General features: G+C 43.4%; 1 protein-coding gene across 1 annotated transcript in view; it reads left to right on the top strand.

The window, feature by feature from the left end:
• The window catches only part of MACO1 (macoilin 1), a 239647-nt gene that overhangs the window by 145524 nt on the left and 68028 nt on the right, over positions 1-26095 (top strand). Inside the window, exon 8 of the mRNA XM_069223924.1 lies at positions 11454-11636. Within this exon, the coding sequence (XP_069080025.1) occupies positions 11454-11636 (183 nt within the window). The remainder of the gene's footprint in view (positions 1-11453; positions 11637-26095) is intronic.

Here is a 26095-nt window from a genome sequence, read left to right as displayed (position 1 = left end):
TAACCTGGAAGGTTGCATTCCTCATCGCCATTACTTCCCTAAGAAGAGTAAGCGAGATTCAGGCGTTTACAATACAAGAACCTTTTATACAACTACACAAAAATAAGGTCGTCCTAAGGACTAATCCTAAATTTTTACCAAAGGTTATTTCACCGTTCCATCTAAATCAAACAGTGGAACTTCCAGTGTTCTTCCCACAGCCAGATTCCGTAGCTGAGAAGGCACTACATACATTAGATGTCAAAAGAGCATTAATGTATTACATTGACAGAACTAAAAACATCAGAAAGACTAAACAACTATTTATTGCATTCCAAAAACCTCATGCAGGAAACCCAATATCAAAACAAGGTATAGCCAGATGGATAGTTAAATGCATCCAAATCTGCTACCTAAAAGCTAAACGACAGCTGCCCATTACACCAAGGGCACACTCAACCAGAAAGAAAGGTGCTACCATGGCCTTTCTAGGAAACATCCCAATGCAAGAAATATGTAAGGCAGCCACATGGTCTACGCCTCACACATTCACCAAGCACTACTGTGTAGACGTGTTATCCGCACAACAAGCCACAGTAGGGCAAGCCGTATTAAGAACATTGTTTCAGACTACTTCCACTCCTACAGGCTGAGCCACCGCTTTTGGGGAGATAACTGCTTACTAGTCTATGCAAAACATGCGTATCTACAGCGACAGATGCCATCGAACTGAAAATGTCACTTACCCAGTGTACATCTGTTCGTGGCATCAGTCGCTGTAGATTCGCATGTGCCCACCCGCCTCCCCGGGAGCCTGTAGCAGTTCGGAAGTTACCTTCAACTATTTGTATATATATCATTTCAACCTTATATAGGTACATACTTAGTCACTCCATTGCATGGGCACTATTACTACAATACAACTCCTACCTCACCCTCTGCGGGGAAAAACAATCGAGGATAGAGTCGACGCCCATGCGCAATGGACACAAAAGGAGGAGTCACTCGGTCCCGTGACTCGAAAGACTTCTTCGAAGAAAAACAACTTGTAACACTCCGGCCCAACACCAGATGGCGAGCTATTGCAAAACATGCGAATCTACAGCGACTGATGCCACGAACAGATGTACACTGGGTAAGTGACATTTTCATTCTCACTTGTCTCAAGGTTTTCCTAGTACGGATGGACAGTATGACAGCGAAGTATTATCTACAAAAACAGGGGGATGGGACATGGTCTTCACTACTGTCACATCTGTCTTAGATGATATGTAAGGAAGGGGGAACTTCAGCACAACATTCACCTGTTGGCCAAACACCTTCTGGGGACAGACAGTGACTTTGCAGACCTGCTCAGCAGGATGCATCAACAAGTCCCCGAATGGGAACTCCACCGTCAACTCCTCCAGTCACACTTTCAAAGTGGGAGCCCCCTCGCATAGACCTTATGCCAGAGCATAAAACCAAAATGCCCAAAGCTCGCCTGAAGGTACCCACACCCCCTACACAAGGGCAGTGCACTATGGATGAGCTTGTTAGGAATACTTGCCTATGCTTTTCCATCTCTTCCTCTCATTCCACTTCTAGTTCGGAAGCCCAGGCAAATGTCTCTCACCGTGATCCTTGTGGCTCCCACATGGGCACACCAGCCCTGGTTCACGCACTTCTAGATCTCTTGGTAGTCCCACTCGTGAAGCTCCCCAAAAGGCCAGACCTTCTGACCCAGAACCAAGGACAAATCTCAAATCAAGAACCCCAAATCACTCAACCTTGCTATTTGGCTCCTGATGTCATGGAGTTTGGCTACCTTGTATTACCACAAGAGCATACGGACATTAGCAGGGAATCCAGTAAACCTACCACTATAGCAGGTTACATAGCAAAATGGAATCATTTTGTTTGCTACAGCCAAAATAAATAAATTGGCCCTGTCAAACCCATGGTGCAGGACATCATCTGTTACCTGCCTCATTTGCAAAAAGCTAATTTGGCTTACACTTCTAAATGGTTACACCTAGCTTCAAAAGCTGCTTACCTCAAAAACAGACAGCACCTCTTACTGTTCAGAATACCAGTAATTAAAGCTTTCATGGAAGGACTCAAACGAGTTATTCCACCTTGAGCTACCCCAGCACCCTCCTGGAATCTTAAAATTGTTCTGACTAGACTCATGAATCCTCCATTTGAGCCCCTACACTCATGCCCGCTTCAATTTCTGTTGTGGAAGGTGGCATTCTTAGTCGCCATTACCTCACTCAGGCATGTTAGTAAGCTCCAGGCTTTACTTTACCTTAGAAGAACCTCTCTTCCTCTTCGTACCAATCCTAAATTCCTACCCAAAGTAGTTTCACAATTTCACCGCAATATGTCTATTGAACTACCAGTTTTTTTCCTGTAACCAGATTCTTTTGCGGAATGAGCTCTTCATACCTTAGATGTCAAGAGAGTGCTCATGTTCTACATAGATAGAACTAAGCCTGTCAGAAAGACAAACAATTCTTTGTAGCCTTTTCTCCACCTCACAAAGGCAATCCGTTATCCAATTCAGGCATAGCCAGATGGATAGCTAAATGTATTCAGACTTTTTTATACTAAGACCAAAAGACCTTTACCTGTTTCTCCCAGAGCACACTCCACTCGTAAAAAGGGAGCTACTATGGCTTTTCATGGAAACATTCCCATAGCTGGCTTTTGTAAGGCAGCTACATGGTCAACTCCACACACCTTCGCCAAGCACTACTGTGTGGATATTTTAGCACGCCAACAAGCCAGTGTAGGTCAGGCGATGCTTCATACTGTTTTTTTTGTTTTTTTTTTTAAATCATGCAACTCCCGCAGGCTAGCCACCTCCTTTTTTTTGGGGAGGGGGGGCAGAAACTGCTTTACAGTCTATGCAGAGCATGTGTATCTAGAGCCATACATGCCATCAAACGGATTATGTTACTAACCCTGTAACCCATCTGTTTGTAGCATGTAGTGCTGTCGATTCACATGCACCCTCCCTCGCCCCCCCCCCCTCCCCCCCCCCCCCCCCCCGAAGCCTGTTGCCGTTGCAGTTACCCTATATATTTACATTTAGCATGGCAATCATGTTTCTTACACATACCTCTCACTCGTTTCTCATCTGCCTGCGGAAAACAACCTAACAATGGAGTTGATACCCATGAGCAATATCATGGAGCGGAGGAGTCACTGAACCTCATGACTTAAAAGACTTCTTGGAAGAAAAAACACTTGCACAACTCCGGACCCAACACTAGTTGGCAGGAGTATGCAGAGCATTTGAGTTTACACCACTACATTGTATGAACAGATGCTTACAGGGTAAGTAACATAGGGCCACATGTACGTACCTTTTTTCTCGTCGCAAACGGCCCGATTCACAGAATCGGGCTGTTTGTGACAAACGAAAAACATTTTGGTATGTACAGACCCATTTTTATGATTCAGTAATCTATTTACCGAATCGTAAAAAGGGTTTGCGAGTCGCAATTAGGGAGGGGCGTTCGCTTCCTAATTGCGAGACGCAGTCCGATGTATGATTGTGTTACAATTGCAGTTAGCACCAGTCTCAAATTGATGCTAATCCATTTAGCAAAAGAGACCCCTTCTCCTTTGTGAATGCATCCAAAACATTTTTTTCAGAGCAGGCAGTGGTCACTCCCTACTCTGAAAAAAATAAAAGACAACTTTTCATTTTTGTTTTTGAAATGCATTCCGTTTTCCTTTAACCCCTGCAGTGCCAGGCCTTTCCCCCCCTCAGGTACCTAGCCTTTTTTTAGCTGTGTAGGGCAGTTCGCGTTTAGGCCCTCATAACGTTTTGTCCACATGAGCTACCCACGCCAAATTTGCATCCTTTTGTACCAACATCCTAGGGATTTTAGAGGTACCCAGACTTTGCGGGTTTCCCTGAAGGAGACCAAAAAATACCCAAAATACAGCAAAAATTTCCTTTTTTAAAAAAGAAAATGGGAAAAAAAGAACTGCAGAAGAAGGCTTTTGCTTTTTCCCTGAAAATGGCATCAACAAAGGGTTTGCAGTGCTAAAATCACCAGCTTCGCAGCTTTCAGGAACAGGCAGACTTGAATCAGAAAACCCCATTTTTCAACACAATTTTGGCATTTTACTGGGACATACTCTATTTTTACTATTTTTTGTGCTTTCAGCCTCCTTCTAGTTAGTGACAGAAATAGGTGTGAAACCAATGCTGGATCCCAGACAGCTAAACATTTCTGGAAAGTAGACAAAATTCTGAATTCAGCAAGGGGTAATTTATGTAGATCCTACAAGGTTTTCCTACAGTAAATAACAGGTAAAATAAAAAAATATTGAAATTGAGGTGAAAAAAAACAGCTGTTTTTCCTCCACATTTTACTCTGTTACTTTTTCCTGCAATGGCTGATTTTTTTAGAGCAATATACTGTTAGGTCTGCTGGACTGTTCTGGATGCGGGGATATATAGGGCTTGTAGGTTCATCAAGAACCCTAGGTACCCAGAACCAATAAATAAGCTGCACCTTGCAATGGGTTTTCATTCTATAACAGGTATACAGCTATTAATTTGCTGAAATATCAAGGGTGAAAAATAGATATCAAGAAAACCTTTGTATTTCCAAAATGGGCACAAGATAAGGTGTTGAGAAGCAGTGGTTATTTGCACATCTCTGAATTCCAGAGTGACCATACTAGCATGTGAATTACAGTGCATTTCTCAGATAGACGTCTTTTTTACACACTGTCTTACACTTAGAAGGAAAAAACGTAGAGAAAGACAAGGGGCAATAACACTTGTTTTGCTGTTCTGTGTTCACCCAAGTCTCCCAATACAAATGGTACCTCACGACAGGAAACACAACATGGACACATCACATTTTTACATTGAAATCTGATGTGTTTTTTGCAAAGTGCTAAAGCTGTGGGTATTGGCCTGTAGCTCAGCCGGCACCTAGGGAAGCCTACCAAACCTGTGCATTTATGAAAACTAGATACCTAGGGGAATCCAGGATGGGGTGATTTGTGGGGCTCTCACCAGGTTCTGTTACCCAGAATCCCTTGCAAACCTCAATTTGGCCCAAAAAACACTTTTCCCTCTCATTTTGGTGAAAGAAAGTTCTGGAATCTGAGAGGAGACACAGATTTCCTTCCACCAAGGGTCCCCCAAGTCTCCTGATAAAAATAGTACCTCACTTGTGTGGGTAGGCCTAGTGCCCGCAACAGGAAATGCCCCAAAACACTATCTGGGCTCATCAAAATTATCAAATACAAAACTACCTGTTTTTGCTGGGGGGCACCTGTGTTTTTGGGCCTGGGCTCAGCAGCCCTATAGGGAAACCTACCAAACCCAAACATTTCTGAAAACTAGACACCTGAGGGAGTCCAGGGAGGTGTGACTTGCGTGGATCCCCCAATGTTTTCTTACCCAGAATCCTCAGCAACCCTCAAATTTAGCTAAAAAAAAAACAACACATTTTTCCCACATTTCTGTGTGAGATCACCTCACCGGGACAAAGTTCCTACCACCCAACGTTCCCCTCAGCCTCCTGGTAAAAATGATTCCTCACTTGTGTAGGTGGGCCAAGTGCCTGTGACAGGGAAGAGCCAACAACATGTCAAAATTGAGGGGGAACCAAAGCGGGTCCAAAAGGGCAGTTTGAAAAAAAAAAACATTTTTAGGCTGACAAGTGCAGCAGAATTTTTATTGGTATAGATAAGACAATACTGGGTGGTAGGATCTTTGTGGATCCTACAGATTCTGGAAGGTTCCATCACAAAGATGTGGCAAAAATGTGTGATTTCCAGCAAAGTTGGAGGTTTGCAGGGCATGGTGGGCAAGAAAATAGTGCAGTGCATGTGAAGCACACCACCCTGGAATCACCCAGATATTTAGTTTTCAGATGTGTCTAGGTCTTGTGGTTTTTTTCTTCATGGCAGCGTCCCAAAGTCCAAAAAGTGCAGCAACACCATTCCAAGTGGGACGATTTTGAGAGTTAGCCAAGCTCTCATGGCCCAAATGTAAAACCATAACCCAAAATAATCAAATGCCCTCTTGCTTGCCGTGGCATAAGATGTTTTAGTGTGCCGGGGGAGAGCAGAAAGACTGTTACCTTCTTCATTTGGGGTGGGGGCATAACCAGGCCCATACTGGTTGGTAGCCACCACCGCACAATTTTTGTTTTTTTATAATTCCCTGGCATCTAGTAGACTTTCGCCCCCCCCACCCCCACCCCTTCTTCCCCTCCACCCCAGGGTGTGGATCGGGGGTAATTGTCCCATCTGCCCACTAGTGGGCAGAATAACTTTGGCCCCATTTATTTAGGGTGGTTATTTTGGAAAAAAAATCTTCCTTGGTCTCTGGTGGGCTTTCTGCCAAAAATAGGCCGATCTGCCTGGCCAACAGTAGTGTGCCCCCCATAGGGAGCGACCCTTGCCCACGGGGCTGCCACCCCAAACATAACAGGGGCAGATCGGGCTAATTATAATAGGCCAGTCTGCCCCCCGTGGGGGGGGCAAAAAAACACCTACAAATATTTTGCTCCCCTTATGTATAAACATAAATAAAAAACAAAACTCCCTGGTGCCTAATGGTTTCTGCCCCCCCTTCAGAGCAGATTAGCCTAATAAAAATAGGCCGATCTGCCCCCAAGGGGGGCAGAAATGCCCTAAATGTAAATTTGCCCCAAAGAGAGCAACCCTTGCCTAAGGGGTCGCTCCTCACATACATTAAAAAAAATTTTTTTAAAAAAAATAATCATCCCTTTTGTCTAGCAGTTTCTGCCCCCCTAATTATAATAGGCCGATTTGCCCCCGGGGGGTATAAATGGCCTAAAATAAATTGCCCCCCCCGGGGAGCAGCCCTTGCTCAAGGGGCCATTTCCCATATTCAATTAAAAAAAAAAATTCCCTGGTGTCTAGTGGGCATTTCTGCTGCTCGAGCGCATTGCGATCGGGCAGCAGAGATGCAGAGAGAGACATGAATGGAGAGGAAAGGCCTTTCCTCTCCTTTCATGCCTCTCTCGCCCCCTCCACGTGATCGGAGGAAAACTGCAAAAGCATTTCTCTTCCATTTGACGCTGGAAGCTGAACTTCCTGCGCGGAGGGGCAGGCCTTTGATAGGGTCAGTCCGCAATTGCGTGCTGATGTCATCAGACGCCACGGGGGTGTGGAGGGAGCACTTCCCCCTTCCATCCCTGCAGTGGGGGCTCTGAGGCAAGGCTCATGGGGGGGGAGCTCCGTTACCGTTGCGTCCTTGGCTGCGAAGGAGTTAAGGAAAACGAGCAGCTTTAAAATAAAAAAAATAAAAAAAATTATTTGTTTAAAAACAGTCAGACATGCCGGTCTGCTGACCCCAGCAGGCCACCATCCCTTTGAGTGCTGCCATTCCCAATGGGGTCACAAATTGCAACCTAATCCTGAATATTCATGAGGTAGGTCATTTGCGACCCCATTGCGAATCGCAAAGTGTGTAATTGGCACTGTTGTACATCAGGTTTTACAACTCACAAATTGCGAGTCGCTAAGTCCCGCAATTTGCGAGTCACAAAACCTGATCTTCCTACATGTGGCCCATAATCCTTTTTGTATAGTTCACTCTTTCAACAGAATTATCATGCATTTTGAGTAGATTTCTGAGTTTTTAATTTTTTTTTAACATGTTATGGGCTTTTTACTAAAGCTAACCACAACTTTACTTTAACTATTGTTATTTTTTGTTTTTTTCAGTAAATGTTTTTTTTTCTTCATATACTACGTGCTGCTGTTCCTTGTGCCTGAACTCCTGTGTAAAGCCGCCCCCACTGTCCATTGTTTGCGACCAGGCCCTGTTCTCAACCTGCGCCAGACTGCCAACTCCTGCTGCTCACAGAGCTTTGACTGTTCACCTTCTATCCAGTCCCTGCTTCTTACTGGCCCGGCCCATGTATCCAGTCCAGTACAGGCAGCCAAACCCCACTGCATCGTGAGCAATGGGAGGTCGGCTGCAGGGCTACATGCCGCCAACTCCCACATATAGGAGTTGGCCAAGTTGTGCTGCAGTTGGCTGAATACATTCTTCTTCTTTTTTTTAAATTTATTAAACCTTTATTATTCCAGCGTGAATTTTGAGACCCAGAAGGGTCCAGGATTCACCAATATAGAACAAATTCACCCGGCCCACTTATGCCGTATTTTTTACCCCAGCCGAGTACTCTGTGCAGTTTATACCGCATACTGCAACCCTTGAAAAATACAATGTTAAAACCCGTTCTAAAGACACCCCCTTCAGGACCTTAAGACTTAAACAATTTTTTACCCATCTCATTACTCTCCTATGTTTCTAAGATGTTAGAGAAATTGTTTTTCCACTGGCTATTGCATATTGTTAAGGCAAATCAGATTTTTGATCGATATAGGGAAGGCTTCTGCCACAGCAGAAGCACTAAACTGGTGGAGGTATTGCTCTTGGACGACCTTTGTGCACACATAAATGCCGAGGGTCTAGGGTTCTTGATGTTTCAGGCTCTCTGCAACCTTTGAGACCATGATATCCTGATTATGAGACTCTGACATTGGCATAAATGGCATTGTACTGTTGTGTATTATAAACATTTCGACCAACTGCAGCAGACAGTCTCGATCTTGCCTTCTTGTTTTGAGTATAAAACTATTAGGTGTGGAGTACCCCAGGAATTCACTTTGCCACCATTACTTTTTTATATGTATATTAGATTCCTGGCCAATGCTTCACCATATGGGTACCAAATACTATAATGTGATAGCAATAGTTTTCACAATTATATAACCTAAAAACTTCTGAAATGTCTCAGTTAAGCTACTGATATAACCCTTAACTCCCATCCATACCATGAAATAAGAAACCTTAAGTGCATATGAGGTGATGAGTTTGGGTGAGAGTTTGCTTGTGTGTGAGAGTTTGATTATGTGTATAACCTGACGGCGTCCCATTAGATTTTTACAAAGCAAATACGCACCGATGGGGACCTTTATTGACGCAGGTACTGAGGGCCTTTTGTACACAAGGCCCTCCATCAACGTGGCGAGATTCTATTATCATCCCTATATACAAAAAAGGTGACTGCCTCAATCCAGCTTGCTATAGGCCAATCTCCCTGCTCGATACATCAGCTAAACTAGCGGGGAGAATAATCTTAAACAGACTCCAAATATTGGCGGAAGGAAACAACATCTTATCTCCAGTGTAGTACGGCTTCCGCACAGGATTAGGTACAGTGAAACAGGGCCTGAATTTATAGTGGGGAAGTATACAAAGATCAGAGAGGGTAATTTGTACCTGGCCTTCATAGATTTATCCTCAGCATTTGACTGCGTTTTACATGAGAAGTTATGGGACATTTTAACAAGCATGGGGGTCGAATTAACAATAGTTCATTTTATACGGGACTTGTACACAGGGTGTAGAGCAAGAGTAAGGTATGGGATGAGAGGGGAATGTACCAGGCCTTTTGGCATACATAGAGGGGTGCGCCAAGGCTGCGTTCTTGCTCCACTCTTGTTTTCATTATATATAAATAACTTAGAATGTGAACTGACAAGCAAATGTAAAGACCTTCCCCAAAATAGGTAATCGTGCTGTCCCTGCACTCCTTTACGCAGACGATGCAGTACTTATGGCTAGGACACCATTAGCCCTTCAAAAACTCTTAACCACATGTATAATCTTCATGACAGATTTGGGACTTAAAGTCAACCGTTCCAAAACATTTATAATGAACTGTGGCAGGAAACTGGGTAAGACCTATAACACTACTATCCATGAGGACAAAGTGGAGATAGCTCGTACTTTCTCATATTTGAGTATAATGTTTGATAAACAGGGTACTTGGGCTCACTGTGTGAAAACAAAAAAAGATCAGATCATTAAAACAACGGCAGCCTTGAAGATTTGTTCTAAAAAGCTAGGGGGCATTACCCCGCCGAATATGGTAAAGATCTATAAAGCTAAGTGCATCTCGGCTGTCATGTATGGAGCAGGTATTTGGGGGTATACCAATTGTAATTTGATTCAGACAGTGGAGAATGATTTCCTCAGATAATTGCTAATGGTACCAAATAGCACATCATCATACATTAGCCATGCGGAATTAGGGGTCTCTTTTGTAGTTGATTTGATAAAGATACAGCCACTATTACTAAAATGTGGACCTCCGAGCATACTGGACTAAACAAGGCCATTCTATCTGATTGTATGAGGCTAACACACTCGCTAAGAGTTCCCTGGTTGAGATACATCATTACCTTTTTCGGAAATATGGGTTGCAAAGATTATTACCTAAACCCACAATCACTGGAAAAAATAACCAGGAAAGAACTGAGGGCCTTGACATTGAAGCACCTGGAAGAACAGAGATGGGAAGCTGAATAAAAAAAAACTAGTGTTCTGTCTAATCAACTAATCTTCTACGGATGCTGTGCAGCCTTATTTAGCAAGCGTGACAAACTCTCGACATCGATTTGTCCTTACAAGATAACGTTTAGATACGTTCCATCGTTTAGTAACCTTTCCGACCATGAATGACTGGAGTACACCCCTAAGAGCATGCCCCTGTGATGCGAAGGCAGCCCAATCTACGATGCATGTGGTCCTCTTTTGTAAATTCTATGATAAACAAAGAAAATGTCTCTTACTGCCTTTTTTTAAGATCGATTAATTTGCGCCAGTGTCGTGATGCGTATTTTAGCCTACAGATTTTATCTTCTATTGAAATATGCAGAATTTTTCTATGTACAGTACTGACTGTAAGGAAGTCCATGGGTGCATTGGCCTGATTTTATTGGAATGTCTGGAATTTTTGGCAAATTCTTTACTTTTTAGAATTAACTGTAAGGAAATTCATGGGTGCATTGGCTTAAATTTATTAAGGTTTTAAATATTTGTACATGGATAAATTAAGGATGCGCACTATTACTCTTTCTTTTTAAGATTTATTTTATTACTTTTATCTGTTTATCGTGTTTATATATATGTGTGTGTTACTATTTGATACTTTTATGACTTGTTGAAAGTCGAATAAAGTCTGTTTGGTGTATAACCTGTCGTACACAGCTACAGCAATGTGCACTGTTTACTAGGCACAGGTTGTGGACAGACCTGGGAAATTTAACTAAGCTCCCGAACTAATTTGGCTAAGCTCCTGAACTGCTTCATTTGAATGAAGAATGCTGCTGGACATGACTGGAAATTCATTGACAACTCTGGGTACTTGGAATGCTTGCCTTAGAGCTCTTGTTTAATCTTGGTCTTCTGCTGGAGCCTTTACATAGTCGTCTTCTAATAATGTAATATTTTTCTGCTAAAGCTGTCTAGTAAACTGTGACTTGTCTTTTTTCAATTCATGCACCTGTCCCTCGCCCGTATTAGTTGCATAATCTACATGCACGCATTCTGCTGGTGAAGCCTGCTGGACTATTAAGGCAAGAGTGTGCCTCATCCCAGTTAATGTATTTACATTTCTTTGCAGGTTACACAGTGCAGTTCAGATGAAGCAAAAAGACAAACAGACCATCAGTCAATTAGAGAAAAAATTGAAAGCAGAACAGGAAGCGCGAGCATTTGTAGAAAAACAACTACTAGAGGAAAAAAAAAGAAAGAAATTGGAAGACGCCACTACTGCTCGTGCAGTTGCAATTGCTGCTGCATCAAGGTATAAAACACATATTTCAATATTCTTTTCTTGATTTATGTGAATATTATATCCTGTCCTCTGCCATGTGGTGAACAGTTATACATAAACTCAAGCATTGCAAGAATCGTCTGAACCTTGCCAGTGACCTGCTGTTTGAGTCCTTTTTATTAAGTAAAATTTGAACGTACATCTGGATATAACTCCTCGACTTAAAGTGAGTCACCTACACTGGGCATGCCAACACACATTATATCGACTAACTCAAACAATACATAACACAGAATAACACTATGCAGTATAACACTGATTGTGCTGCCTGAAATGCATAACACAATTGCTTTGTGGTATCTGTGGGCTGTATCAGCTTTCTTCCCCCTTAACAGGAAATATCTGGGTTGATGATTAGCCAGTAGTCTTTTCTTTGGAAAGTGTTCTTTGGGTGCCAGAGTAAGGTGTTACTTCTACTTTGTGAAACCACATATCCTCCCTTAATCTGTCAATCACATATGGCAGTTTGTATACACATACTTCTTTGCTTGCCATCTGATTACGCCATAGATGGATACATACATAGTGTGTTTATGAAATCAGTTTACAAGGAATTATTTTACTTCTATTTACAAAAACATTATTGGAAACTTCCATGCTTGTCTTTTATCCACGAGCCTTTCTGCTGAAAGATCAAGTCGGGATCAGATACGTGACTCGTGCTACTCTGCCGAGCCATCCTTAAAATAAACACACTAAGTTCTACTTACTTCTTGTGAAGCCTGGCTGAGGCCCCATCAATGTTCAGTGTAATCTTTAAGATGAAATCCCATCATCAGGTCTGACCTCTGTCCATCTTTGCAGGGAACTGCTCTTTCTTGTGGTTTGTCAGTGTTGTGGCGTCCTTTTGTGCAGGGACCTCTGTACTGGAACTTTTTGCACAGGGACTCTGAGCATAGACAAAGAGATGATCAACTTCTAGACTTTTATATTGTGAGTCAGGCTGCCAAAATGAAGATCCTTTGCAAGTATCTATCCCAGTGAAAATGTTATTGACTAAGAATACTAAACATTCATACAGGCATGGGTCTAGTTCGATAACTGGCAGTGCCGTGTTAAGGTGCTCTCTTTGTCAATGTTGAGAGCTTGGCTTTCATAAATGTAGGACAGACATTTGTATGTGTCTCTTTTTGCTTCTGAATTTATTCAGGAAATGGCACAGGGTCCAGCATTAAACAAAATGTAAGGGTATGGTTGAGTTTAAGTTGTAAAGAGAAGCAATGATATGGCAGAATGAGAATGCATTAAGATAAAGGTAGATAGTTCAAGTATGTTGTGAATTCTCACTTAGAGCACCACTACAGCTAATTCAGTGTTTCCAGATTTTAGTCTTGAAACATTGCTGTTTCCTGATCCCATCCTACACTCATTCGGGAAAAGTAAGCAACACACATTTTGCCTTACAATGATGTGCGAGTGAGGCTTATTTAATGACTTCGCTTAGGCAAGGAACTCGCTGTGGGGATCTCTTCATTGGTGTCTTTGGGAACGTAGCAGATTTGTATGCACACACACACGCTGATAGTGGATATTTCTGACCCTAAAAGCCTTTAAGTCTGTGTTGCATCCACGTGGGGATGCTGTTCACTGAATCCTTCTTCTGCATTTGTATGCAAGGCAGCACTTACTCCCCACACGAATGGCTGATTTTAGAAATGTGAAACTGAGCTGTCGCCCAGGGCATGTTACTGCTGAGATCGCACAATGTAGAGATTGACAACCCGAGAACAGACAGCCTGAGTAGGTGATTTCACTTCCAGATTATTTGGAACCTTATCTGAATTTTCTCAACTCTGTTTGGTGGACGAGGGCACCCAGGTGTTGCTGTGTCTAATAGGTGACCACATGGCAACGAAGAGCCTTTTTTGGGAAGGGGGGTTGGTGGCGGAAAGATGCTTGCTTAAAGAGGGCCATTTCTGTATTCCTTTCCTCGTACACCTCTAAATTCAAAGGTCCTTTCACCCCCTTCACATCCCTGACTTTTGGTGTCCCTTTTGTAGTGGTTCCAGTTTGGCCTTGCAAAGTCTAGTTCTTAGACTGCCTGCTATCTCTTCACCTTCACCAGAGAAAGGACCTCCTGCCTATGGGAAATGGGAGAATTTGTTACCCTTCACTACAATTGCTCAACTGGTGTTATTAAGCTGCTCTATATGAGCTACTGGACTACGGTTTTGGATCCTCCCGTGGGGGCACCAATAATCAGGGGTTAATGCGTGAAAGTTTAGAGAATTGCCATAATGGTAAACGTTTCCTTTTATGTTTCTTCAGCAGCATTGAAGTACAAATAATTTCATGTTGTTTTTCTATTATGTATGAATTGAAGTGTAGGAGAATACAATGTTGCACCATCATTTGAGGGTATTGATTGGATTTTAATAATTTTTATATTTCGATTTCATATGGCACAAGTCCCAGTTTGGCCTAGCAAAATCTAGTTCTTAGACTGCCTGCTATCTCTGCAAACAGGCATCTATCTGCCATAAAGATATATTCATTACAGTAAAATATTACACAATGTTACTTAAAATGCATCCACTAAATGGTTACTATTAGTGCAAATGTGAAGCGTTTTTAAGAACATTTACAGAATAACCTGCATTATAATAAGTCATTGATGGAACACTATTGTTCACAGGTGTCTACAGAAGAGCAGAAGACACTTAATGTCGTTTGGCATTACTGATTTGTTTTCACGAGTGATTTATGACAGTGTTGAAAATGCTTATTTCAGTATTTGGCAGTTATTAACCAATGTAGTCGCCTTAAAATACAGTTTACCAATATCATGTTTTAGTCTGCTTCTAATATTTGGTCAGGTAAATATTGAGAGTTGTTCCTAATTGACAGGACAGAGATTTACCACTTGTTCTTATAAACTGTTGACTGCGACTGAAAAGCAAACTTAAAATCTGCTTTTTGCAATAGTTACCCAAGTCTTTAGTTAACAGTGGTTTAGCTGCAGAATTTAATGCCAATTTTTGCCTGTCTAGGAACACTCCAATAGGGAGTAAAACAGTAGGAGACCTAGTGTTCCTTGCTCCTTAGGCTTGCTCACAGAATACCTGCTGCCTTGAAAGATGGTATCTTGAACTGTAGTATACGTTCTTAAAGTCAGCTGTGTTTTTCTGGAAAAAACATTCCGTTAAACATTCCACTGCACATAAGCACATTCCAACACGTTTTGCATCAAGTATTTCTAGGTGGAAGAGGGGACGTGGCCTGCAGCTTACTGAGATGGCTTCCTGGACAGAGAGCTCCAGTCACCGGCTCGCAAAATCCGATGATATTCATCTGTTCCTGAGGCTAATTACCAGCATCCTTACAGCCCAGGTGTTTGGAGGCTGTCATAGACTTACCTGAAGTGAAAAGCGCGATTTCAGCTTGGCCATTGGCGCCACCTTTGTTCTGGCTTGCAACTGGTGATGGGCCAGTGACTGCAGCCACAGCAAGTCCTGGCGGTGCAGCTGGCCTGGTACTACATCATATATGCCCTATGGCTTTCTATCTACCTGCTTTTGCATTCTGGTCAACCTGCTTTGTGTGCCCCCCCACACCGTGATCCTTCCCCCACCCTGCATGATTCTTCCTTGTTGTGCTACGTTCTCTGCTGGAGGGTCCGTGTGGCTCACAGGGAGGGCGGCGCTCACATCGGGACTGCTGGCCTTGGGCTGTCACCTTGGTGCAGCCTGGTCCAGCACTCTGCTGCGGAGGAGCTCATAGGCACTGAAGTGCACCCGGGCCTCGGCTGCGCTGGGTGGACGGGCAACATTCATCTTACTGCATTCTCATTCCCGGTCTCGCCTGTGGTTGGCGTGCTGGTGGGCTGGCTCTCTAGCGCCTCTTGCCCTTTGGGCCCTCTACGCAGGGTCTGTATGTGAGGCCCTGACTAGCCTACTTCTTGGATTAGAAGGTCAGTGTGCCTTACAGCTATTGTCTGCAGTGGTGACCGGCCTGCTGCTTTTGAAAATGTGTGGTGACCAAGCTCTGCTCTTGGCCCTTTGGCTACTCCCGAGCACTTGTTTGTCTGCAGCTGGGGACCCTGACCGCTTATAGGCTCTGTGAAACTAATCATTCTGAGTGACATGTGGTATTACCTGTGGCTGGCCCACCTGCTTCTGCTGGTATACATGGTATGGCTCTCGACAGATTAACCCTGATTTTATTTGTATAGACACTGACTCACTGGGGTACACTAGAGGACGCCCTGGGGTAGCCCTTCCACCCCAGCTTCTGCTGACTTTCTCCGTTGGCATGCAAATAACCAGGGTTGTCTGGTCCTACTTTTTGTGTGTTGGCCTGTTTACTTGGAAGGACCCAGCCTTGAACATTGCTGAATTTGCGGCTGTCCCTCCCAGCATGGGTAAAACAATTCCAAAACAACCCAAATTAAGATTTGAGCCCTGTAAAGCTGTGACCTGCAGTCCAGAGGATGAGAAGGGGTCAATGGGGAATAATGTAAACCTCTCCAGTGAGCCGGACACTCAAACATTGCTGTTGCCGATGATAGCTAGCCTTCAGTGAATCTACTCTAAAATTGACAATTTGACAAGCCGATTGGATAAACTAGAATCCCATTTGGTGAAGCAGGAAACGCAGACCACCACTAAATGCCAAGGTATATCCATCTTGGAAGCAGATCTCACTGCCTAAACATCCAACTATGAAATGCTTTGTAAAGAATTCCTGAATGTGGCAGTCGAGGGCAAGGACTTGGAGGCCCACTTTTTTCTAAACAATCTGTGTTCACCAGCACTAGGAAGATGACGCTTTTTGTTGAGAAATTGTTGTATGACTTGTCTGATACTGAATCGTTTTCCAAATGCTTCTTAGGGGAGCGGGCTCATTGATCTCTGGGTCCACAACCAGTCCCGAGTATTGTTCTTAAACAATTACTGTTAGATGCTGGTGACTGGCCCCCCTCCTATGTTACATGGATGGGATGGTTGACTGTATTGAGCTCACCCTCCGTCATTGCTCAATTTACCTATAGGTATCTTCAACGAGTGTTAGTTTAATTCTGTTATTTTCTCTTCAGTACTGTTTCTGCTAACAGGTTTTACTGATGTGAGTAGTAATATGTTTGAGCTAGGGGAAGAAGGGGAGGTTCTGTTCTTTCTGATTTTTTTTTTTTTTTTTTTTTTTCTTTTTTGTATTTTTTCTGATGTTACTTGTGCTAGCTGCTGCTCTCCTTTTGCTCAAGGAATCATTATATAGTAGCCTATTTTGGATTTTACTGCAAGGGCGAGGATATTATTGGTCAGTTGTCTTCATATCACATAAGTTCTTGGCACCACACCTTATGATACATGGCACGCAATACCTCCACCACATTTGATGTAAGTTTTATCTCCTGGAATGTGCGGGACGCTAAATGGAAAATAACCGAATGCACTGACATACCTAACCCTACAAAATATTCATATTGCACTCCTGCAGAAGACACATCTAAAACCTTCAGCCGACATACTGTTTGCTAACAACTGGGCCTCTCCCAGACTATTTGCTACTTTTTCAACATATGGTATGGCAGTAGTTTTACTAAATCAGAAAGGCCTGCTGGGCCATCTGCTGGCTGAAATTACTGACTCCCCGGGGAGGTTTGTTATCCTACAAATAACGTTTAGTGATACAGGAGAAACACCTTACTGTTGTCAGTGCTCTAACTGTGCTTCCCACACTCACCATACCGCTTCAACTACATTGCGGGACTTCATGAATACTAATGATCTAATAGACATTGGGAGGGCTCGCCATCTGGGGCACAAGGAGGGTACACACAACTGTCCATTAGTTTTAGGCTCAACTGGGTTATTGGTTAGGAACTCCTGATATTTGCAGTTGGACCACACATGTAGAACACCTACCGCAGAACCCTTCTGACCACTCTCAAGTGCTACCTAGCGTTGTTTTTTCAACCTCCAAACACAGCTTTTTCTTGGAAGCTCTCCCCATAGGCGCTGATGGATCCAGTCTTTTACTTGGACATACAAAATTACATTATTGATTTTTTTGCAATAAACAAAGGCTCGGTGGAGTCAGTGGGCATGGTCTGGGAAACCTTAAAGGTGTACATCAGGGGCGTGTGCATGTCTAAACAATTTTCGGTCCAGAAAACACTAAAGAGCCAGCTGGACCTGCAGGAGCAGCACATTAGAAAATTAGAGCGCAAGTGTATCATCCTCATCTCATGGATGAGCTCCACTCTCTAGTAACAGAATATCACAATTTGGCAGGTAGTGAAAGTAAGCATCTATCTTGCTACTCTCAGGCCTGGTCGTTTGGGGAAATCTGATCGGTTGGCCCGGACTTTGGCCCAGCTGCTTATTCACTGCTTGTTCGCTGACTGGGTCCCCGAGCAGTTACTAAATTGACTGACGATGACAGTACTCTAATATTTGATGCTGAGGACACACTGGCGGAATTTGCAAATTACTATACCCATATGTATACCCCTCGACATTCTGATGATGCAGGGGACTGTATTGCTTATTTTGATTGCCTAACCCTTGCATGGCTAGAAGGACCTTGATGCGCCTTCTTAGAGGAGCAGCTAACCCTGGATGAGATAACTGCAGCAAATTAGTGAATTGCCAACTGGTAAATCTCAAGGGAGTGATGGTCTTCCCTTCAAGTTTTTATAAGGTGTATTCTACCCTCCTTGCTCTTGATCTGTTACCAGTATATATGAGAGCCTTGCACGCTGGTACACTGCCCCGTCCTTCTGTGAAACCATACTCGTCACGCTTCTCAAGCCTGACAAGCCCCTTTACTCATCAGAATATTACCACCCCTTTCCCTCACCAATACTGATGCTAAGATATTTGCCAGGGTCCTGGCTAATCAACAGATCTTACTGCTGCATCAGTTGAAACCAGAAGAAAAGGCTGTGGTTGTCTTCCTTGATGCCCCAAAATCTTTTGAATCTCTTAAGTGGTCCTTCCAGTTTGCCTTTTCTTCAAAGAATCAGGATCTCTAATCCTTTTGTGTGCTATATCCTGCTACTCCACACTGCGTCTCTGACTCTGGTCCAGTTGAATGGTCTGTTGTCGGACCCCATTTCTATCGGCATAGGTACTTGTCAAGGATGCCCGCTATCATCCTTGCTGTGTGCTTTGGTGACTGAGCTGCTGGCTTTGACCATATGACAACTGACTTTCTTGAGGCATAACATAGTAATCTCTCTCTATACAACCCCTACATTATTACCCCAGAGAAAAACCTCAGTCCTGTTATACAAGAATTCTCCTTCATCCAGGTACTAGCCGACGTAGCTATCAGTTGGACTAAATCTTATATCTTCCCCCTCACCCCTGCCACGAAACCTTGCCAGTTGTTGCCCTTACGATGGGTGACTGACTTTCTCAAATACCCTGGGATCCAAATCAGTCCTATAAATCAGATGTTATAACTGAGAATTATGTGATAGTGATCCTCAAATTGGAGGAACAGATCTGTGGTTAGATGAATTTCCCACTCTCATTGATGTGACGTATTGAAAATGGTCATTCTTTCGTGGCCTTAACATACCTATTTCTCCCCATCACAACTTTTTCTGTATCCTGCGAAACCTTATGGTGCGGCTTGTTTGGGTGGGGGTTCAACCTAGACTCTGCTGGTAAACTTTAACCCTACTTTATGATTGGGTCGGACTCACGGCCCCTGATTTTGAACTTCACTATCTCTGTTTTCAAGCCTCCTATGGCAAATATTGGCTGTAGCTTCCCCTCTATTTCGCCACTATGCTCCAGAACATGAACAGGTGTATCACACCCTATTTCCAGCTCTTGTTGTCCAACCCTCATGTTAGTTGTGCTGCGAAATTTACATGGTACAACGTACCCAACAGGCTTGGTTCTCACTGCAGATAAAACTTTGTTTCAAAGTGCTGTATTCCACTGTGCAGAAGGTCACTCCGTATCTGCCTTCTTCTATATTATGGGAGAGACTTGCAACCCAACGAGTGATTCGATGAGGTATAGTTGAGATGAGTGGTTTTTTTTTTCCCCTCAGTGGGAAGTTTTGTGAACGTCTCTACAAACGCTGGCATCTCTTTAGACTTGCTAGATCTTTTCTCCTTTTTCCATATCAGTGTGCTGCTTTGGGAACACCATCCAGACTTCCTAGTGGCACCACTGGAGCGTAGGACCTTTACTCTCCTTACGGTGTCTTCTTCGCGTCACCTCCTCTCTCTTCTCTATGCTTTCGCACAACATGGCAAACCCGCAACGGGTAGCATTTACAGTCATTTTGCGACCACCCCTTACTGGACATTTATTGGCACAAGGCCTAACGGCCCAGGGGGTCCAATTACATTTGTTGTTGAAGCTCATGTAGCATACAGAATAGAAATACTCTATTCTTGGGTCACATTTCCAGCGGTTGATGGGAACACAAACACATTTCACCACTACACACCTGCAAACATACCTACACAATATAGAGCTTATGCATATTTAGAAATACCTCTTTCTTATCAAGACCATAATAATTGGCTTGATGGCGCCCTACCACGTACAATCCTACACGTTAGGTTAGGGTCCTCTAAGTAATAATGGTCCTGCCTAGTCTTTATTGGCCATATGTACCCTGATGCTGCAATCCTGGCGATAGCTGAGGTTCGTCGCTTATATGCTGAACTTATGGCAAAACACAGACTATTAGTACAATTTATAATGCAAACATTAAATACAAACACAGCACGTGCTGCTCCGGCACAACCACATGCAGTGACGCCAGGTATTAATCCTGTGACTGTACATTCGATTATGGGTAAGGTACCCGCCAAACGGGAAGAGATTCTGTTTTGGTTAGCCCAAAAAATAAATGCACTGGAAGCAGTATTTCCCTCTACAGGACCTTAGGATAAGCATAGAATATGAACTATGTCCTTGCCATTTGGGATGATTTCCACACTAGATTACTGCAGTACTTAGTATTTGCCATGCTCTATATTACAGCACACAGTACACCCACACTTGCCAATCTTCCGAAAGTGTTGAAACAAATTCAAGATGAATACGGGGCTGCCCCGGCCCTAGAGTTGGGGATGCAACTCATGGGCAATTTTGCCACTGTATCTTAAATTTGATTAAGTAACCTTAAAGGGAAAACAGTTGCACTAGCAGTGCGTATGTGGCTCCTGGAAGTTCCTCCACAGGATCAAGAACGTGAGCTGCCAAAGATTATCGCAGAGACCTACTCTAGTATTGGTTGAGTTAGTCGGTGGGCAGACCCACGAAACCACAGGTTCAGGGTAAATCTAATAAAGATTCTACCAAGCAAGCACCTAAGGGTTCTAAAAAACACGGGGATAAAAAAAAAAAACAAACACCTATAAAAAGAAAGGGAAGAATCTCCGCACTCAGAGCCCCCTCATAATAGATATAATCTCAGAAATAGAGATAATATAAAAACGCCTGACATATCAATATACTGATACACGCCAATCTCGTTGCTTTCAGGGCTCACCGGAAAAATGCAGTGGGCAGTCAGATCGAAGAACTGAGTACGTGAAACCGAGACAGAAATCACAACACTCAACAGACGTTTCTGTTAAAAAAGAAGAGAAACTTCCCCAAAACAAACCCCAATTTAAAAAGAAAAAAGTGACATCAGTTGCGATTCGTCATGCCACTCAAGAAGAGGGCTCTATTGAAGAACAAGACATGGGCGCTAGCTCTGCTAGACAGCGCAGCAGAGGTCACAATAGTTTGCCGAAATCTTCAAGAGCATCTGGAGGTGAAAGCAACTGATGGCTTCTTACAAGTTGAAATTGTGGGCATGTGTGTATCCACACCTGACAGGGTATACAAAGTAATGATACAGTTAGGAGACACTGAATGCACAATTGACGCAATCTTTTGGGACCGCGTTAACATTTAGGATATTTTACTGGCCGAAAAGTATTGGCCTCCTGAATTTGTCTGTACTTGCCCATATGGGAAAGAGGTTATCAAACCTTCTTTCTCGCCTCTTGTTCCTGGTGAGCTCGCAGAATCCTACGCCATTGATTAGGCATTGGCGCAGGCACCTGCGTTATACTGCAACCATGTAGGGTGGGATAAAGATTCTCCCTATCATGTCATTCCAATTAAAAATCAACCCCAATACCCAGTAAAACATAATACTAAAGCACCTGTGAGGGAAATCCTCACACAACTAGAGTACCAGGGCTATAATCGAACCCTGTTTCACCCATGAATAATCCTTTACTCCCTGTAGCTAAACAGGACCATTCATATCAATCAATCAATCACAGACATTTGTAGAGAGCGCTACTTACCCGTTAGGGTTCCAAGGCGCTTAGGGAGGGGGGGACTACTACTGCTCGAAGAGCCAGGTCTTGAGGAGTCTTCTGAAGGCGAGTAGGTCTTCGGTCTGTCGGAGGTAGGTAGGGAGCGTGTTCCAGGTCTTCGCGGCGAGGTAGGTGAAGGATCTGCCGCCGGAGGAGGCTCGTTGGATGCGGGGGACGGTGGCGAGGGCGAGGCTCGCGAATCGCAGTTGGCGGGTCGGAGTGTAGAAGTTGAGTCTGTCATTGAGGTAGGAGGGGCCGGCGTTGTGGAGTGCTTTGTGTGCGTGGGTGAGGAGCTTGAAGGTGACCCTTTTGTTGACGGGGAGCCGGTGGAGTCCTTTGAGGTGAGGGGTGATGTGGCAGTGGCAGGGTGCGTTGGTGATGAGTCGGGCTGAGGCGTTTTGGATGCGTTGGAGTCGCTGTAGGTGTTTTGCTGGGATTCCTGCATAGAGTGCGTTGCCGTAGAATAGTCGTAGACTACAGACACTTAAATAGTCATTCACGCACATATGCTATACAGAATTCTCATAGCACAGCGCTTATGAACAATACAGCGCGTAAAAAATACAAAACAACATTAGATCAGTATAGATACCAGGTGTGGGAGTTCGAGTAATTACCAATAAACACCTAAGACTAGACATGCTGCTGTGGCGGCTACAATATCATTATTGCAAGCTTGTTATTGGTGGCCAGGTCTGTACAAACAGACCAAGCAATATCTCCTTTGTTGTGATATCTGTCAACAAATTAAGGGTTCCCCCGTCAAACGCCCACCACAGACACCCCTCCTAATTTCTAACAAACCATTACAATGTGTGTACTTGGACCATTTCAGTCCCCTGACACCTGACAATGCATAGAAATACATCTTAGTCGCTGTTGACTCCTGCTCCAGATTTCAATGGGTGTGGCCACAACACTCCGCTGATGCTTGGACTGTAGTTATTAAAGATTTGCAAGTCTTTATCGGCACATGCCCTTGTGACTTTCCACTCGGACTAGGGTCCTGCTTTCGCCTCAAGGGCATTCAGGGACACCATGGCTTCATTAGGGGTCCAACTCCATTACTCGTCCCCACTTCATCCCAAGGGAAATAGTGTTGTGGAGCGACGAAACTGAGAATTAAAGCAATCCTTAACAGCCAGAGTACCAGGTACGGGTTGTATTTGGCTTAACCATTTGTATGGAGTTCAGAGAGCATTTAATAATCTGACTAGAAGGTCCCTGAGGGGGGTCTTACTTCATACAAGTGCCTGTTTGGAACTCAAATGTTTGTTCCAGACCTGGTGTGGAGGTGGCAGAAACACCTTTTGACATAAATTAATGTGTCACTGTCGTGCAGGGATTACAACAGTTTTGTGACTACACCGCTTCTGCCAGTGCTGCTTCCTTAGGAATTAAGGATGTACCAATAAAATCTACTGGCTGGATTCCGAAGGTTGGGGATTTAGTACGAGAAAGAGTTGCTGTGAAAAAGGAGTTTGGTCCCTCCTATTGGACACCGGTTCCAGTCCTGGGGATACACAGTACCAGAACTGTTATTCTACCACCACTGCCTGGTTCTAAACAAAAAAAAACGCTTTGTCTCCATTGACAATGTCAAGTTACACCATGTGGCCAATCCTGCACAGCAGACTAAGAGGAACAACCAGTAGTACCCGAATCATTCTCACTACTGGTCAAGATGTCCCTCTACAAGGTATGAGCAGCAACGCTGACACCTCTCTAAGCTTGGGGAGGGTGGAAAATGATCTTGCATTAGTTCCACTAACATCTATTGCAACAGGCAACACTGAAGTTGCTGATTGATTTGATTCGACCTCTACACAAATGGATGGTGTCATTTATTATGAACCACTGCGGGAGACTTCTACCAGGTCTCCTCCTTCAAATAAGGCTCCAGTTTTTGCACGAACTGCTTCTGGATTCTTCGTCGACATCACTGATCCTTTTAGGACTCATCTGCCTCTTCTGCATCTGAACTTTCAAAAACACGTCAGCTGATAATTTGGCTCATAACAAATTACTTTATATTCCCATGGAACTATCCGTGGTTTTCCTTGATTGTATTAGCTTTCCTCCTTTAGATTGGCCTCGTTATTACTTTTTTTCAACTAATACATGGTCATTACCTTCCTGAAAGATCTACAATTGAACAGGTGGATGAGGTCCCAAAACCCAATTTTTCTTCTCACAAGGTCCGCGGACCCTGGTCTTTTGTCAGCATTTCCACTATACCAATTCCTGATGGGATTGTTTGGGATAAGGTCACATTTGATATTTATGGCCCGATGGAGGTCATTCAGATTCCATATGTGTTTTAAGTTTCTATGAATGACAAAGTACCCAGAGTTGTTTCTGATGACTGGGATTTGAAAACGGTTGATTCCATGATATCTGAGTTGCAGTATTTTACTGTATTTGAAAGTGAGGATGTTTATCAATCCAAAGAGAATTATGGTGACATGTTCTGCTATAATTATTATGGACACCATTTCATTCACAGAGCAAGTGCCCCAGAGACTATTTTTAATTACACACAATGGGAGCATTGTCCTACCCCTCCACAAGGAAGTTCTAAAACATTCTGAAAAATGTACGTACTTTCTGGGCACATTGTTAAAAATGCTATGTCCTATTATTTCAAATTGTCATTTATGCAAAATGTCCATATATTATTGACGGATACAAAATTCATTTATTCAGATTCATTTGTTTCCCGGTTGGCAATAGAAGGCTATGAATATTGATTGAAGTTGATTGACTTAAAAAGTGTGTGTGAGAAAAGAAACTGTCCAACAGACAGGCTGTTTAGGCTTAGCAAAAATGAAGGATTTGAATGCGCCCAGTATTCCAGCCCCTGCAAAATTTTACAAATGGCAAACATTTATCAGTGTTACAAAAGATCAGCTCGATTAATGGATCCAAAACAGCACATTTAATGATTCACTTTCATGTCCTGGTGGATGGTTATTGTGGCCTGTAGATACCAATAGATGTCATAAACGTTTTGTAAATTCCACAGGGGGTTTTAGAACAAGTAGGCCTGGCCATTGCTATGTGTCATCTGAACACGTGGATATATTGACGACATACAGTGTATGGCAACTATGCCAGCAATGGTTGAAGGGTTCTTCACTAGATGCCGTTAGAGAACACCTCTGTCTCCTGTTTAATAATGCTGACTTACAGGATTTCCTGTTTGGCATATGCAGTTTATAATGACATTCGGAAGCTTTCTCTGCAAGAAGCTGCTGCCCGGTTTAGGCAAATAGATCAGGAAGATTTACAGAAGGCATTAGCTGTTGTAAATAATGGGATTAATACCCTGTCTGACCGAATATACACCTTAAACAACATAGTTTCCTCTGCAATAGACATAGTACAGAGTGACATGTCCTCCTTACACCATGGACAGTCAGCTAAAATCCATTATGCCGTTTAGGTTAGACAGTACAAACAGTGAAGGGAGGTCACGTTCCCTGACAACACGTTAGTACGAGGGACATATTTGCCACGTTTAATTTAACGCGACCACAACAGCTAATGGCTAAAAAAAGAAGTGACTTATGTCATGTTAAATATTGAGAAATTAGAAGAGTTGCCTTTTACTGTGGCTGAAATACCATCTGCTGAGTGGTTAATACATGGGGTAATCAATCTGCCTATTTGAACACTTCAATTCACATCCTGCTTAAAACACATTCCAGTGGGCAGATATGAAAAGCTAAGGGATGGTTACATACATGAGGTGTGGGAGTTACCCTTCTCGTACAAATGTCTCAGTGGCATGAAAGAGGGCTTTCTTAGCGGTAGTGAATACAAGACTTCTGTCAGCCATTTGATTGTTTGTAAACAGCTGTCCTTGCACAGAGCGTGCAAAGCTTCGGCAGCGAACTTGGCTTGTTATCTGAAGGGAGTCACAGTCCCTTTGATTAGACCTGCGTTCCAGGTGCTCTCGAATGGCAGCTATGTGCTTCTTAAAAGTGAGAGCTGTTGTGGGATGCAAGCCGGAATAGTTAGTCGTTTCAGTCTCCAAAATTGTTACTTGCTGCTGGCATGTACTTTTTCTTTCCACAAGACAGAGGTAAGTAGCTGCAATTTGGCCCCATATTGATACTTCAAATGTGAATTT

This window comes from Pleurodeles waltl, chromosome 3_1 (genome assembly GCF_031143425.1).
Source record: "Pleurodeles waltl isolate 20211129_DDA chromosome 3_1, aPleWal1.hap1.20221129, whole genome shotgun sequence".
In the NCBI taxonomy this organism is placed as follows: domain Eukaryota; kingdom Metazoa; phylum Chordata; class Amphibia; order Caudata; family Salamandridae; genus Pleurodeles; species Pleurodeles waltl.
Note: the sequence above shows the minus strand (reverse complement) of the source record. Positions and strands in the feature narration are given on the sequence as shown.